Source organism: Trifolium pratense, linkage group LG7 (assembly GCF_020283565.1).
Source record: "Trifolium pratense cultivar HEN17-A07 linkage group LG7, ARS_RC_1.1, whole genome shotgun sequence".
In the NCBI taxonomy this organism is placed as follows: domain Eukaryota; kingdom Viridiplantae; phylum Streptophyta; class Magnoliopsida; order Fabales; family Fabaceae; genus Trifolium; species Trifolium pratense.
This window is the reverse complement of record NC_060065.1, coordinates 37,193,623-37,208,273: the sequence shown is the minus strand read 5'-3', so window position 1 is coordinate 37,208,273 and position 14,651 is coordinate 37,193,623. Positions and strand designations below refer to the sequence as shown.

The 14,651-nt window shown below is 38.8% G+C and overlaps 1 protein-coding gene across 1 annotated transcript in view; it reads right to left on the bottom strand.

The window, feature by feature from the left end:
* Window positions 1–356: 356 nt before the first annotated feature.
* The window catches only part of LOC123897573 (glutamate receptor 2.7-like), a 45,365-nt gene continuing 31,070 nt past the window's right edge, over window positions 357–14,651 (bottom strand). The window contains exon 6 of the mRNA XM_045948270.1: window positions 357–705. Coding sequence (XP_045804226.1) covers window positions 582–705 — 124 coding nt within the window. The 3' untranslated portion in view covers window positions 357–581. The remainder of the gene's footprint in view (window positions 706–14,651) is intronic.

Sequence of the window (14,651 nt, the reverse complement as noted above, 5' to 3'; positions counted from 1 at the left end):
GGCTAATCATAGGACCACTAGGAGCAGCAACTTTGTTTGAATGAGAAAATTATAGAAGTGATATGATTTCCACTTCTTAGACCCTTTGAGCTGCTATGAGACTAATTTTTAAGTCAGTAGCAGACGATTTTCTTTATTTTAATAGGACTGAACTATCTCCCAAATGACAACTCGAGGAATCAAACTCGAAGTTTTTTCATGGGGAGAGCTATGTTGCCAACTCTCCAAAAACCATGTTTGTAATAAATTATAAAGTTGGACTATGTAGATAAATCTGTTTTATTTTCTATGGAAGGTGTTTTGGGAATCAAAACCAATTATTCTACTAGCTCTAGTTGGACTATGTAGATACTCAATTGTGTGAAACTGTTTTATACATGCTAATATAGTTAAAGCTTAACATTTGCTGCTGAACAAGGTTTTCAAGTTAATGCTTAAGAGTAATTAGTGCTACTACTACAATGACTAAGAATAAATAAATACAGGTTGGAGTGTTTAAGGCTAGCTAAGATATATACAGAACAATGAACAACTAACATGTGATTCTATTACATATATACTGAATTATAATGAATGTGCGATTACATCATTTCTATGACAGCTGATTGGGAGGCTGATTGGGCGCGTTGTGGATTGCCCGGTTCATCAGAAATGATTACACTCTCCAACCTCGGCGAATTTCTACGACGTACACCTTGTATTAAATGATGACACCTAGTCATACGATATTTTTAGAGTCATTTTAGTGTCAATTCTCAGTAGTATCGAGTTATATTCAGCCAATTATGTTAAGTTTTAGGTCATTTTGCAAAGAGTTGAAGATTTGGATGCATATTGAAGATAATTGTTGTTCAAGCCAATTATATGAAGAAAACTAGAAGATTCTCACACTGCAAGCTGCGCCTTGCGCAGAGCAAGCTGCGCCTCGCGCAGAATGATTGAACAAAATGCAAGTCGGTCTCTGGTTGCTGCGCCTCGCGCAGGAAAAGCTGCGCCTCGCGCAGCGCCGCAAACAGCAATTCAGGATTTCGCGTTTTCTATAAATAGGGGCTTCCAGAACTGACCTAGGGGTCGATTTGGAGCAGAAAAATACCAAGGAACACGATTTTGGAGAGTGCTAGGGCTGGAGACTCATCCGATAGGAAGATTCAACACCTTTATATCATCTTGATCATGTATTCTTTCTTCAAACTCTATGCTATGATTATTGTAACTATGAGTAGCTAAATTCTTATTTGATTAGATTCATAGATGATCTTCCTCAGATCGATTTGGAACATGTGAACTTCTGAGGTTCTTATTATTTCAATTTTAATCTTGTCGTTATTCAGTTATCTCTGTGTGTTAATGCTTTTATGAATTACAACCTTATAATTGTTCATAGGGTTCAACTGATTACTAACCCTAACTGTTGAACTGAGATTTGAGATAAACTGTTCGGTTAATGATTACTTTAGACATATCGAATTATTAACCGTGATAAAAGAATTAACGTTCGATAAAACTTTCTATAATTTTGAATTCGCCTAAGACATTAGGGTTTTATTAGTATAGGGAAGCGTTCTCAGTCACTAACCATGGTTTGAACGATTTTGTTAATTCATCGTGCCGACAAGGGAGAAATTGTAAATATAAGTCCGGGTTTATTCTAAATTGTGAAAAGGAAGGGATTCGAAGAATCTAATCAATCTTTAGTCAATCCAAAAATCACCAATCTTTATATTTTCTGTCAAGAAACAAACTTATGCAAAACCCCCCTGCTTTTACATTCTAAATACAATACAACTGTCTTGTTGAGAGTGAAACAATCCCTGCGGATACGAACATAGATTTTTATTACTTAACGATAAATTAGTACACTTGCTAATTTTGTCATCAAGTTTTTGGCGCCGTTGCCGGGGATTGTTGATTAATTTCAGCAAGGCAATTTCGTTTCATTTAGGATTTATTTATTTATTTATTATTTATTTTTTATTTTTTTCTTTTCGTTTTATTAGAAAAATTCAAAAAAAAAATTATAGCATACTTATTTCTATTAATTATATTGTGCAGTGCTATTGAGGTATTTTCTGGTTGTTTATGCGAGGTAGAAAAGTTGCAAGAGAGCTTCTCTTCGACGCTGAAATCGAGAAAACCGCAAAGGCGAACAGGAAAGCAGTACGGTTAGCACGGTTAGCTGAGCACGAGCTAGTTGAAGCATCAACAGGAATCTCTTCAGACACAGGTTCTCAGTTTGAAGAAGAAGGCAAGATGGCCGATAACCCACCACCGCCGCCTAGGCGTACTATGGGAGATTACTGTCGCAGAACTGATACAGGGCAAATTTCTATGGGGTTCCAACCGGCGAATCCTGTGACTTTCGACATCAAGAATACGGTTCTCACCGGGCTAAGGGATAATCAATTTGATGGAAGTGCAATCAGAGATCCATGGGCTCATCTAGAGCATTTTTATGAGACATGTACCATGTGTCGTCCTGACGGGTACACTGATAGTCAGATTAAACTCAGGCTGTTTGGGTTTACTTTGATTGGAAGAGCTAAAGACTGGTTGCAATGCATTCCGAGTGGTACTATTAACAATTGGAAAGAGCTCGAAGATAAATTTTTGGAGCGTTTCTTTACTAATGACATGTTTCTGGCTAGAAGAGCTGACATTACTGGGTTTGAACAGGGAGAATCAGAGTCCTTGTTCGAAGCCTATGAACGTTTCAAACTTTTATTGAGGAAATGTCCGAATCACTCTTTGGACAATATGGAGCAAATGCAGATATTTATCAGAGGTCTGAGAATGCAATCAAGAATTCTAATAGATGCTTCAGCTGGAGGCACAATTAGACACAAAAACGAGGATGAAGTTAGAGAACTAGTGGAGAATATGTGCATGAATGAATATCGTTCCAAGAGCGAGAGGGATCCTAAAAAGAGAGGAGTATTCGATGTTGACACAAACACAGCTTTACTAGCCCAGATTGAGATATTAAACAAAAAGTTGGCTGCTAAGACTTTAGCGGAGGCGAATGTTAGTCAGGTTCAAGAAGTCAGATGTGATTTTTGCCACGGGCCACATGCTAATGGAATTTGTTCACTAGAAGCTGAATCAGAAGAAGCTAATTATGCCGGAGGATATCAGAAAAATAACCCTTATTCCAACACGTACAACCCAGGATGGAAAGACCACCCTAATCTGCAATGGGGTAATCAAGGAAGTTCTTCTCAAGGTAACTCTCAAAATCCACCTGCTAGAAAACCATCTCCCTTGGAAGAAACAATTAATAAGTTTATGCAGATGACTCAAAGTAACTTCGAAGCCATGAGAGCCAGTCAAGAAACATCCAACAGAAATCATGAGGCTTCCATCCGAAATCTTGAAACACAAATTGGGCAAATATCAAAACAGGTGGCTGCTCAATCAAGTGGGGGATTTGCGGGAAACACCTTAGACAATCCGAAAAATGAGAGTTGTAAGGCTATAGAGTTGAGAAGTAGAGTTGTGCCATCTGTAGTGGACACTAAGAGAGAAAATAAAAAAAAGGTGGAAGTAGAAAACAAAAGTGAGGGTGAGGGAGAAGTTGAAAATGAGTGGTTGATTGTAGACGAGGTTGAAGTTGAAAATGAGAGAGTTGAGGAAGAAAAAAATGAGAATGGGGTTAAGGGAACTAGTGAGGGAGAAGTTGAAAAGAAAGAAAAATTAATTGATGAAGGTTCTATTCTTAGAAAAACCAAGAAACAAATTCTTGAGGACTGCGGTAAGGAGCAAGTCATTCCCCCTTATGTCAAATTGCCATACCCCCATTTGAAGAAAAAGAAAGACAAGGAAGAGGGTCAATTTAAAAAATTCATGGAGATGTTTACAAAGTTACAGGTTAATGTTCCCTTTGGTGAGGCATTGGAACAGATGCCAGTTTACGCAAAGTTTATGAAAGATCTCTTGTCCGGAAAAAGGAAGCTGAAGGATGATGAAAACATTGCCTTGTCAGAAGAGTGTAGTGCTATTCTCCAAAGAAAGCTACCACCTAAATTGAAAGATCCTGGTAGTTTTACTATTCCATGTTCCATTGGTGAATTAAAAATTGGAAGGGCTTTATGCGACTTGGGGGCAAGCATCAACCTGATGCCGTTGTCCATGATGAAGAAATTAAAGTGTGGAGAACCGAAGCCAACAAGAATGACATTGACATTGGCTGATCGATCTGTTACATACCCTTATGGGGTACTAGAAGATGTGTTGGTTAAGGTAAATGACTTGCTCTTTCCAGCTGACTTTGTTATACTTGATATGGATGAGGACTCCGAGGTACCGTTGTTGTTGGGAAGACCTTTCTTGGCTACTGGTAGGGCACTTATTGATGTTGAGCTAGGGGAGTTGATGTTGAGATTTCAAGATGAACAGGTTATTTTCAATGTGTTTGAAGCTATGCGTCATCAAAACGAAAATCCTCAATGTTATCGGGTTGATGTTATTGAAAATATTGTTGAAGAAACCTCTCGAGTTGAGACACCAGTTTTACCGATGGAAAATGTGATCGTTAACTCAATTACGTTAGTTGACAAAGGCCAAGAAAAGGAGATTGAAGAGTGTGTGCGTCAGTTAGAAGCCTTGGAAGTTGAGAAAGTGCAAAAGAAAATAGAGGATCTTAATGTTACAAGGTCAGGTGATTCAAAAGAAGAGGCGTCAACACCATCTGCACCTGAGCTGAAGGAGTTACCAACACACCTCAAATATGTCTTTTTAAGCGAAAAATCTATGCATCCCGCTATCATCAGTAGTTCCTTGAATGCTTTGGAAGAAGAAAAACTCCTAAGAGTGCTTAGAGAAAATAAAAAAGCACTCGGGTGGAGCATATCTGACTTGAAGGGAATCAGTCCAGCCTACTGCATGCACAAGATCAAGTTAGAAGAGGAATTTAAACCTGTCGTCCAACCACAACGGCGACTGAATCCAACCATGAAAGATGTTGTGAAGAAAGAGGTTACAAAGTTGCTTGAAGCAGGGATGATCTATCCCATATCAGACAGTTCATGGGTAAGTCCGGTACATGTAGTCCCTAAAAAGGGAGGAATGACAGTCATCAGGAATGAAAAGAACGAGTTGATTCCAACTCGTACAGTTACTGGGTGGCGCATGTGCATAGACTACAGGAGGTTGAATCAAGCAACAAGGAAGGATCACTTTCCTTTACCTTATATGGATCAAATGTTAGAGAGGCTGGCTGGTCAAGCCTTTTATTGCTTCTTAGACGGCTACTCTGGCTACAATCAAATAGCTGTAGACCCGGCAGATCAAGAGAAAACGGCTTTCACATGTCCATACGGAGTATTTGCTTACCGGAGAATGCCTTTCGGCTTATGCAATGCTCCCGCTACTTTTCAAAGGTGCATGTTTTCTATCTTTTCTGATATGATTGAAAATTCCATTGAGATTTTTATGGATGACTTTTCTGTGTTTGGTAAAAGCTTTGATATTTGTCTTGCCCACTTAGATGTTGTTTTGAAGAGATGTGTCGACACTAATTTAGTTTTAAATTGGGAAAAGTGTCATTTTATGGTTACCGAAGGAATAGTGTTAGGACACAAAATCTCTTCAAAAGGCATAGAAGTGGATAAAGCAAAAATTGAAGTTATAGAAAAATTACCACCTCCGATTAATGTGAAAGGAGTGAGGAGTTTTTTAGGCCACGCCGGTTTCTATCGACGTTTCATAAAGGACTTCTCAAAAATTGCTAAACCTTTGTGCAATCTCCTTGTGAAAGAGAATGATTTTAAATTTGATGATGAATGCTTGAATTCTTTTTCCATTATTAAAAATAAGTTGGTCACCGCGCCCGTAATCACAGCCCCTAATTGGGAATTACCTTTTGAACTTATGTGTGATGCCAGTGATTACGCGGTTGGAGCAGTGCTTGGCCAACGACACGCAAAATTTTTCCATGCTATATATTACGCGAGCAAAGTCCTTAATGAAAACCAAGTGAATTACTCCACAACTGAAAAAGAATTGCTTGCTGTAATATTTGCTTTGGAAAAGTTTCGCTCTTATTTAATTGGTTCGAAGGTTATTATTTATACAGATCATGCAGCATTGAAGTTTCTACTCACAAAGGGGGATTCTAAACCCCGGTTACTTAGATGGATACTGTTGTTGCAAGAATTTGATATTGAGATCAAGGACAAGAAAGGGGTTGAGAATGTGATAGCTGACCACCTCTCAAGGTTGGCAAACCCCGAAATAACGAAAAAGGAGAAGAGTATAGTAGCTGAGTTCCCAGATGAGCAGTTATTAACAGTGACTGAAAGACCATGGTTCGCAGACATGGCAAATTTTAAAGCAGGAAATTTAGTCCCAGATGATTATAGTTGGCAGCAGAGAAAGAAATTTTTCAAAGACGCTAAATTTTATCTTTGGGATGATCCATATTTATTTAAGGTAGGTCCTGACGGTTTGATAAGACGATGTGTTGCAGGTGAGGAAGCAAAAAGTATCATGTGGCATTGTCATAGTTCAGCTTACGGAGGCCACCACGGCGGAGAAAGAACCGCAGCAAAAATTCTTCAATGCGGTTTTTGGTGGCCTACCATGTTCAAGGATTGTGTTGAATTTGTAAAAAATTGTGATAAATGCCAACGAACAGGTAGTATTGCCATGAGGAATGAGATGCCCCAAAATGGAATTTTAGAGATCGAACCTTTCGATTGTTGGGGTATTGACTTCATGGGTCCTTTTCCCTCGTCGTATTCTAATCTTTACATTCTTGTTTGTGTTGATTATGTCACCAAGTGGGTTGAGGCAACTGCTTGTGTTGCTAATGATGCTCATACTGTTGTTAACTTCTTGAAAAAGAATGTTTTTGCTAGGTTCGGAGTACCCAGAGTTTTGATCAGTGATGGGGGGAAGCATTTTTGCAACAAATATTTGGAAAGTGTGTTAGCTAAATATAATGTCAAACATAAAGTTGCTACCCCCTATCATCCACAAACATGTGGACAAGTGGAAGTATCCAACCGGCAGTTGAAACAAATACTTGAAAAGACTGTTGCTAACTCGAGGAAGGATTGGGCAAAGAAGTTAGATGATGCACTTTGGGCATATAGGACCGCATTCAAGATTCATCTTGGGTTATCACCATATCAGTTGGTGTACGGTAAAGCATGTCATCTACCGGTGGAGCTAGAACACAAGGCCTATTGGGCAGTAAAATTTCTTAATTTTGATGAAAAAATGGCGGGTAGGAAGAGGCTATTGAAGTTGAACGAGCTGGAAGAGATGAGGCTGCAAGCTTATGAAAATGCAGTCATTTACAAGGAGAGGACCAAGAGATATCATGATAAAAATTTGGTCATAAAAGAGTTTTATCCGGGACAAAATGTGTTGTTGTTTAATTCTAGATTGAAACTCTTTCCCGGAAAACTAAAATCTAAGTGGTCGGGTCCTTTTGTGGTTAAAGAGGTTTCACCGCATGGAGCTGTGGAATTACAAGATTCGGGTTCTTCTCAAACATTCAAGGTTAATGGACAGAGGCTCAAACCATATAAAGGAGGCGAGATTCCTACTGAGAGGGTCTCATTGGTATTGAATGACCCTTAAGTCAACATGAGTCAAGCTAATGACGGTAAAGAAGCGCTTAATGGGAGGCAACCCATCAGGTATAATTGATATTATTTTATTTTATTTTTTATGTTATTTTTTATGCAAAAAAAAAAAAAATAGAAAAAAAAAAGAAGAAAAAAAAAAAAAAAAAAAAAAAAAAAAAAAAAACGTGAAAAAAAAAAGGGGAGAGGAGAACGTGAAGAGAGGCAATCAGCCTGAGGCAATCAGCCTCTGCCTCTTACGCGAGGTGCACCGTAGACTTGCGCGAGGCGCAGCTGCGTGTGATTATACTCTCAAGTAATTGTTCTTCAGATTGCTCCAATTATCCCTTTTTCAACCCTAGCCGCTGATAAACCCATTCAACACCAAAATTCATCACTTTCTCTTCATCTTCACCAATTCTAACATAATCAAACCACAAATCATCACTATCTTCTTCCAACCTTAAATCTCTAACATAACCTCATCTTCACCCACCAACCATAAACCCCCATAACCACAAAACACCACCACACCAAAACTCAAACCTACACAAATAACCATGCCTCCAAGACGCAAAAACACCGGTAAAAGAGCATTGTCTGCGGTTGTAGCAAATTCTGAACAAGCACCCAATCATCGTCGCCAATATAATTTTGATTCCCACAAGTTTCTAACCGAGGCACATCAAGAGAGACATCAACAAATCTCTCTGAAACGTTTCGTACAAGGAAGAGCATTCAATGTGGAAGAACAAGCATGGCCAGAGATGCACCAAGCACTCAGGCGCGTGGGGCTCTATAATCTGAATAAGATCATACGCTCCGCGAATAAGAATATTGCACTTGAATTTTTGGCAAACGCTATGTTAATGCCTGCTAGCGGTGATTGGTCGAGGTCTACTGTTAGAGGCAAGGTTGTCTCCTTTTCGGAGGAAAGAATAAATCAATTTTTGGGGATTAAAGCACCAGCAGAATGCGCAGTGGAGCGCCGAATCAGAGACTTGAATGATATGGATGAGGAGAGAAGAACTGTGGAAATCCTTCATGACTTGTGTAGAGAGGGGGCTCAATGGTTTCGACAAACTGAAGGAAAACTCCCGAGTAAATTCAATCAGAAAACCATGAAACCTCTACCTAAGGCATGGTCTCACTTCGTCGTGCAGAATATCGTCACCAATTCAAATGTTACGGAGGTCACAATAAAAAGGGCAGCAATTATACAAGCAATCATGGCTGGAGAATCTATCAATTTTGGTAGGTTAATTAGGAATGATATCAGAAGAATCGCTGAAGAACGTCAAGGGGCTTTCTCTCTAGGGCACTGTGCATTGATAAACGCACTCTGCGAGATGGACGGAGTCGAAAGAATTCATGGCGATATTGATGAACCAGTTAAGGGAATTCTTACTTATGCTTGGTATGCGAAACAGCCGGTGGGACCTATGCCACCTGAACATCAACAACATCCAAACGAGCCTGTAGAAGAACATCCGCAGGAAATGGAAGAAGTATTGTTTCCCCAGCCACCACCTACTCCGCACTTCAACACTTATAATTTCGCAATGGCAAATTTTGCGGAAGACCTTGCCGGGATGATGCTTACAGATGTACCACAATTTGAGCAGGATTTCAAAAGTGCTGCTGATACATACAGACAGGCTCACCCTCAACATCCATACACGAGATACCAAGGTGACAGGGAGGCGATGATGATGCACCTCACCCATCAGAGACAGTTACTGGAGTTAAGGCAGCAGCAGACTATTGAGCTTTTTGACCGGCAAGAGAGGGTTGCCAAGAACCTCGGTGGGCCATCTTCACAATATCACAGTACTGGCCAGGATTGAGTCGGGCGTCTCGTCCTGGCACCCTTCTATCTTTATTTGATGCTAATTTAAATTTGAAGTACTCTTAATTATTATATTGTCATGACTGTTGTGGTGTCGAGTCTTTAATGAAATTTCCCCAATTAATTATAATGGTACTTGTTTATTATCGAGTAATATTTCTGATGATGAAAATTTTCAGTTTGATAATGATTCTGCTTGCATGATGGAAATCTCAGACAGCTTAACCACAGAACGCTGTAGACGATGATTAATGTTCGGATGAAAGTCATAGGGACTGGTTGATGGATGCTGAAGAAACTACATTGCACTGATTTATTGATTTAACCTTCAGATACCTCAGCTTGTGAGCGCTTTGAGCCAGATAAATTCCATGGTATACCATTTTCTTTCACATCTTATGAGTGTTTCCATGCTTTGTCTATTTTCTAGAACTTGCGATTATTCTTTACTGTTGATTGGTTTTACATGTACACACATAGAGGCACAATTTTTTTTGGTACTCTGGGCCTTTTCTAGCTACCCTTTATATTATTAATCCTTTGTTAAACCCAATTTGAGCCTTAAAAATATTTCTTTTTCTTTCGGTGACAACCCAAATTACAAACCTTTTTAGCCTGGAAAATTTTAATTTGTTTACCCTCTTTGGAGTTAGGTAGAAGCTTTAAATTTCCTTGATATAGCAATATTTTAAGTTTGGGGTTGCTCATGGAATTAGCAACATTCGAAGTTTGGGGTAGGGATACTAGAGAACGAAAAATTCAAAAAAAAAAAAAAGGAAAGAGAAGAAAAAAAAAATGAAAGAATAAAAGAGACTCACGAAAGGCAATCATCATGAGTTTCTACAAAAAAAAAAAAAAAAAAAAACAACAACAAAAGAACCACAGACCAAAAACAGTGGTGCCAAATAAAAAAAAAATGATGATGATAATAAGTTCTCTAGGACCTGATCATTATTGGAAGTGACCCTGGTAATGGCATTTTTATCAAGGACTAGTAGTGAATACCTAACTCCAAATTTAGCCTACTTTGTCCAAATTTATCCTACCGTTACCTAAGCCAAGTTACAACCCTTAAGACCTCAAAAATGTGTGTGATGTACTTACTTTGATCGACGTTTAGAATTTTTTTCAAGCTTATGGTAAAATAACATTTGCATGTTGATAGAGTGAATACCCTGTCAAATTTTTGAGTGAATTGGTGAGTGGGAGAAAAAAGGTTGAATTGGTTGATCTGTGCAAGTAGGTTCTGAAAGTGTTCTGATTCAAGTTTTGAAAACAGGAGTCCGAATTGAACATTGTCACTGCAGTAAGACCGGTAGTTCCATAACCGGTAGAGAAAAGGGTATTGAGATTTCTATCATTCAAGGAGATTTATTAACTCACTGACAGTTTTTATTATACAGGGATGTTCCTTGAGGACAAGTAACAGTTCAAGTTTGGGGTTGTGATGACACCTAGTCATACGATATTTTTAGAGTCATTTTAGTGTCAATTCTCAGTAGTATCGAGTTATATTCAGCCAATTATGTTAAGTTTTAGGTCATTTTGCAAAGAGTTGAAGATTTGGATGCATATTGAAGATAATTGTTGTTCAAGCCAATTATATGAAGAAAACTAGAAGATTCTCACACTGCAAGCTGCGCCTTGCGCAGAGCAAGCTGCGCCTCGCGCAGAATGATTGAACAAAATGCAAGTCGGTCTCTGGTTGCTGCGCCTCGCGCAGCGCCGCAAACAGCAATTCAGGATTTCGCGTTTTCTATAAATAGGGGCTTCCAGAACTGACCTAGGGGTCGATTTGGAGCAGAAAAATACCAAGGAACACGATTTTGGAGAGTGCTAGGGCTGGAGACTCATCCGATAGGAAGATTCAACACCTTTATATCATCTTGATCATGTATTCTTTCTTCAAACTCTATGCTATGATTATTGTAACTATGAGTAGCTAAATTCTTATTTGATTAGATTCATAGATGATCTTCCTCAGATCGATTTGGAACATGTGAACTTCTGAGGTTCTTATTATTTCAATTTTAATCTTGTCGTTATTCAGTTATCTCTGTGTGTTAATGCTTTTATGAATTACAACCTTATAATTGTTCATAGGGTTCAACTGATTACTAACCCTAACTGTTGAACTGAGATTTGAGATAAACTGTTCGGTTAATGATTACTTTAGACATATCGAATTATTAACCGTGATAAAAGAATTAACGTTCGATAAAACTTTCTATAATTTTGAATTCGCCTAAGACATTAGGGTTTTATTAGTATAGGGAAGCGTTCTCAGTCACTAACCATGGTTTGAACGATTTTGTTAATTCATCGTGCCGACAAGGGAGAAATTGTAAATATAAGTCCGGGTTTATTCTAAATTGTGAAAAGGAAGGGATTCGAAGAATCTAATCAATCTTTAGTCAATCCAAAAATCACCAATCTTTATATTTTCTGTCAAGAAACAAACTTATGCAAAACCCCCCTGCTTTTACATTCTAAATACAATACAACTGTCTTGTTGAGAGTGAAACAATCCCTGCGGATACGAACATAGATTTTTATTACTTAACGATAAATTAGTACACTTGCTAATTTTGTCATCAAGTTTTTGGCGCCGTTGCCGGGGATTGTTGATTAATTTCAGCAAGGCAATTTCGTTTCATTTAGGATTTATTTATTTATTTATTTATTATTTATTTTTTATTTTTTTCTTTTCGTTTTATTAGAAAAATTCAAAAAAAAAATTATAGCATACTTATTTCTATTAATTATATTGTGCAGTGCTATTGAGGTATTTTCTGGTTGTTTATGCGAGGTAGAAAAGTTGCAAGAGAGCTTCTCTTCGACGCTGAAATCGAGAAAACCGCAAAGGCGAACAGGAAAGCAGTACGGTTAGCACGGTTAGCTGAGCACGAGCTAGTTGAAGCATCAACAGGAATCTCTTCAGACACAGGTTCTCAGTTTGAAGAAGAAGGCAAGATGGCCGATAACCCACCACCGCCGCCTAGGCGTACTATGGGAGATTACTGTCGCAGAACTGATACAGGGCAAATTTCTATGGGGTTCCAACCGGCGAATCCTGTGACTTTCGACATCAAGAATACGGTTCTCACCGGGCTAAGGGATAATCAATTTGATGGAAGTGCAATCAGAGATCCATGGGCTCATCTAGAGCGTTTTTATGAGACATGTACCATGTGTCGTCCTGACGGGTACACTGATAGTCAGATTAAACTCAGGCTGTTTGGGTTTACTTTGATTGGAAGAGCTAAAGACTGGTTGCAATGCATTCCGAGTGGTACTATTAACAATTGGAAAGAGCTCGAAGATAAATTTTTGGAGCGTTTCTTTACTAATGACATGTTTCTGGCTAGAAGAGCTGACATTACTGGGTTTGAACAGGGAGAATCAGAGTCCTTGTTCGAAGCCTATGAACGTTTCAAACTTTTATTGAGGAAATGTCCGAATCACTCTTTGGACAATATGGAGCAAATGCAGATATTTATCAGAGGTCTGAGAATGCAATCAAGAATTCTAATAGATGCTTCAGCTGGAGGCACAATTAGACACAAAAACGAGGATGAAGTTAGAGAACTAGTGGAGAATATGTGCATGAATGAATATCGTTCCAAGAGCGAGAGGGATCCTAAAAAGAGAGGAGTATTCGATGTTGACACAAACACAGCTTTACTAGCCCAGATTGAGATATTAAACAAAAAGTTGGCTGCTAAGACTTTAGCGGAGGCGAATGTTAGTCAGGTTCAAGAAGTCAGATGTGATTTTTGCCACGGGCCACATGCTAATGGAATGTGTTCACTAGAAGCTGAATCAGAAGAAGCTAATTATGCCGGAGGATATCAGAAAAATAACCCTTATTCCAACACGTACAACCCAGGATGGAAAGACCACCCTAATCTGCAATGGGGTAATCAAGGAAGTTCTTCTCAAGGTAACTCTCAAAATCCACCTGCTAGAAAACCATCTCCCTTGGAAGAAACAATTAATAAGTTTATGCAGATGACTCAAAGTAACTTCGAAGCCATGAGAGCCAGTCAAGAAACATCCAACAGAAATCATGAGGCTTCCATCCGAAATCTTGAAACACAAATTGGGCAAATATCAAAACAGGTGGCTGCTCAATCAAGTGGGGGATTTGCGGGAAACACCTTAGACAATCCGAAAAATGAGAGTTGTAAGGCTATAGAGTTGAGAAGTAGAGTTGTGCCATCTGTAGTGGACACTAAGAGAGAAAATAAAAAAAAGGTGGAAGTAGAAAACAAAAGTGAGGGTGAGGGAGAAGTTGAAAATGAGTGGTTGATTGTAGACGAGGTTGAAGTTGAAAATGAGAGAGTTGAGGAAGAAAAAAATGAGAATGGGGTTAAGGGAACTAGTGAGGGAGAAGTTGAAAAGAAAGAAAAATTAATTGATGAAGGTTCTATTCTTAGAAAAACCAAGAAACAAATTCTTGAGGACTGCGGTAAGGAGCAAGTCATTCCCCCTTATGTCAAATTGCCATACCCCCATTTGAAGAAAAAGAAAGACAAGGAAGAGGGTCAATTTAAAAAATTCATGGAGATGTTTACAAAGTTACAGGTTAATGTTCCCTTTGGTGAGGCATTGGAACAGATGCCAGTTTACGCAAAGTTTATGAAAGATCTCTTGTCCGGAAAAAGGAAGCTGAAGGATGATGAAAACATTGCCTTGTCAGAAGAGTGTAGTGCTATTCTCCAAAGAAAGCTACCACCTAAATTGAAAGATCCTGGTAGTTTTACTATTCCATGTTCCATTGGTGAATTAAAAATTGGAAGGGCTTTATGCGACTTGGGGGCAAGCATCAACCTGATGCCGTTGTCCATGATGAAGAAATTAAAGTGTGGAGAACCGAAGCCAACAAGAATGACATTGACATTGGCTGATCGATCTGTTACATACCCTTATGGGGTACTAGAAGATGTGTTGGTTAAGGTAAATGACTTGCTCTTTCCAGCTGACTTTGTTATACTTGATATGGATGAGGACTCCGAGGTACCGTTGTTGTTGGGAAGACCTTTCTTGGCTACTGGTAGGGCACTTATTGATGTTGAGCTAGGGGAGTTGATGTTGAGATTTCAAGATGAACAGGTTATTTTCAATGTGTTTGAAGCTATGCGTCATCAAAACGAAAATCCTCAATGTTATCGGGTTGATGTTATTGAAAATATTGTTGAAGAAACCTCTCGAGTTGAGACACCAGTTTTACC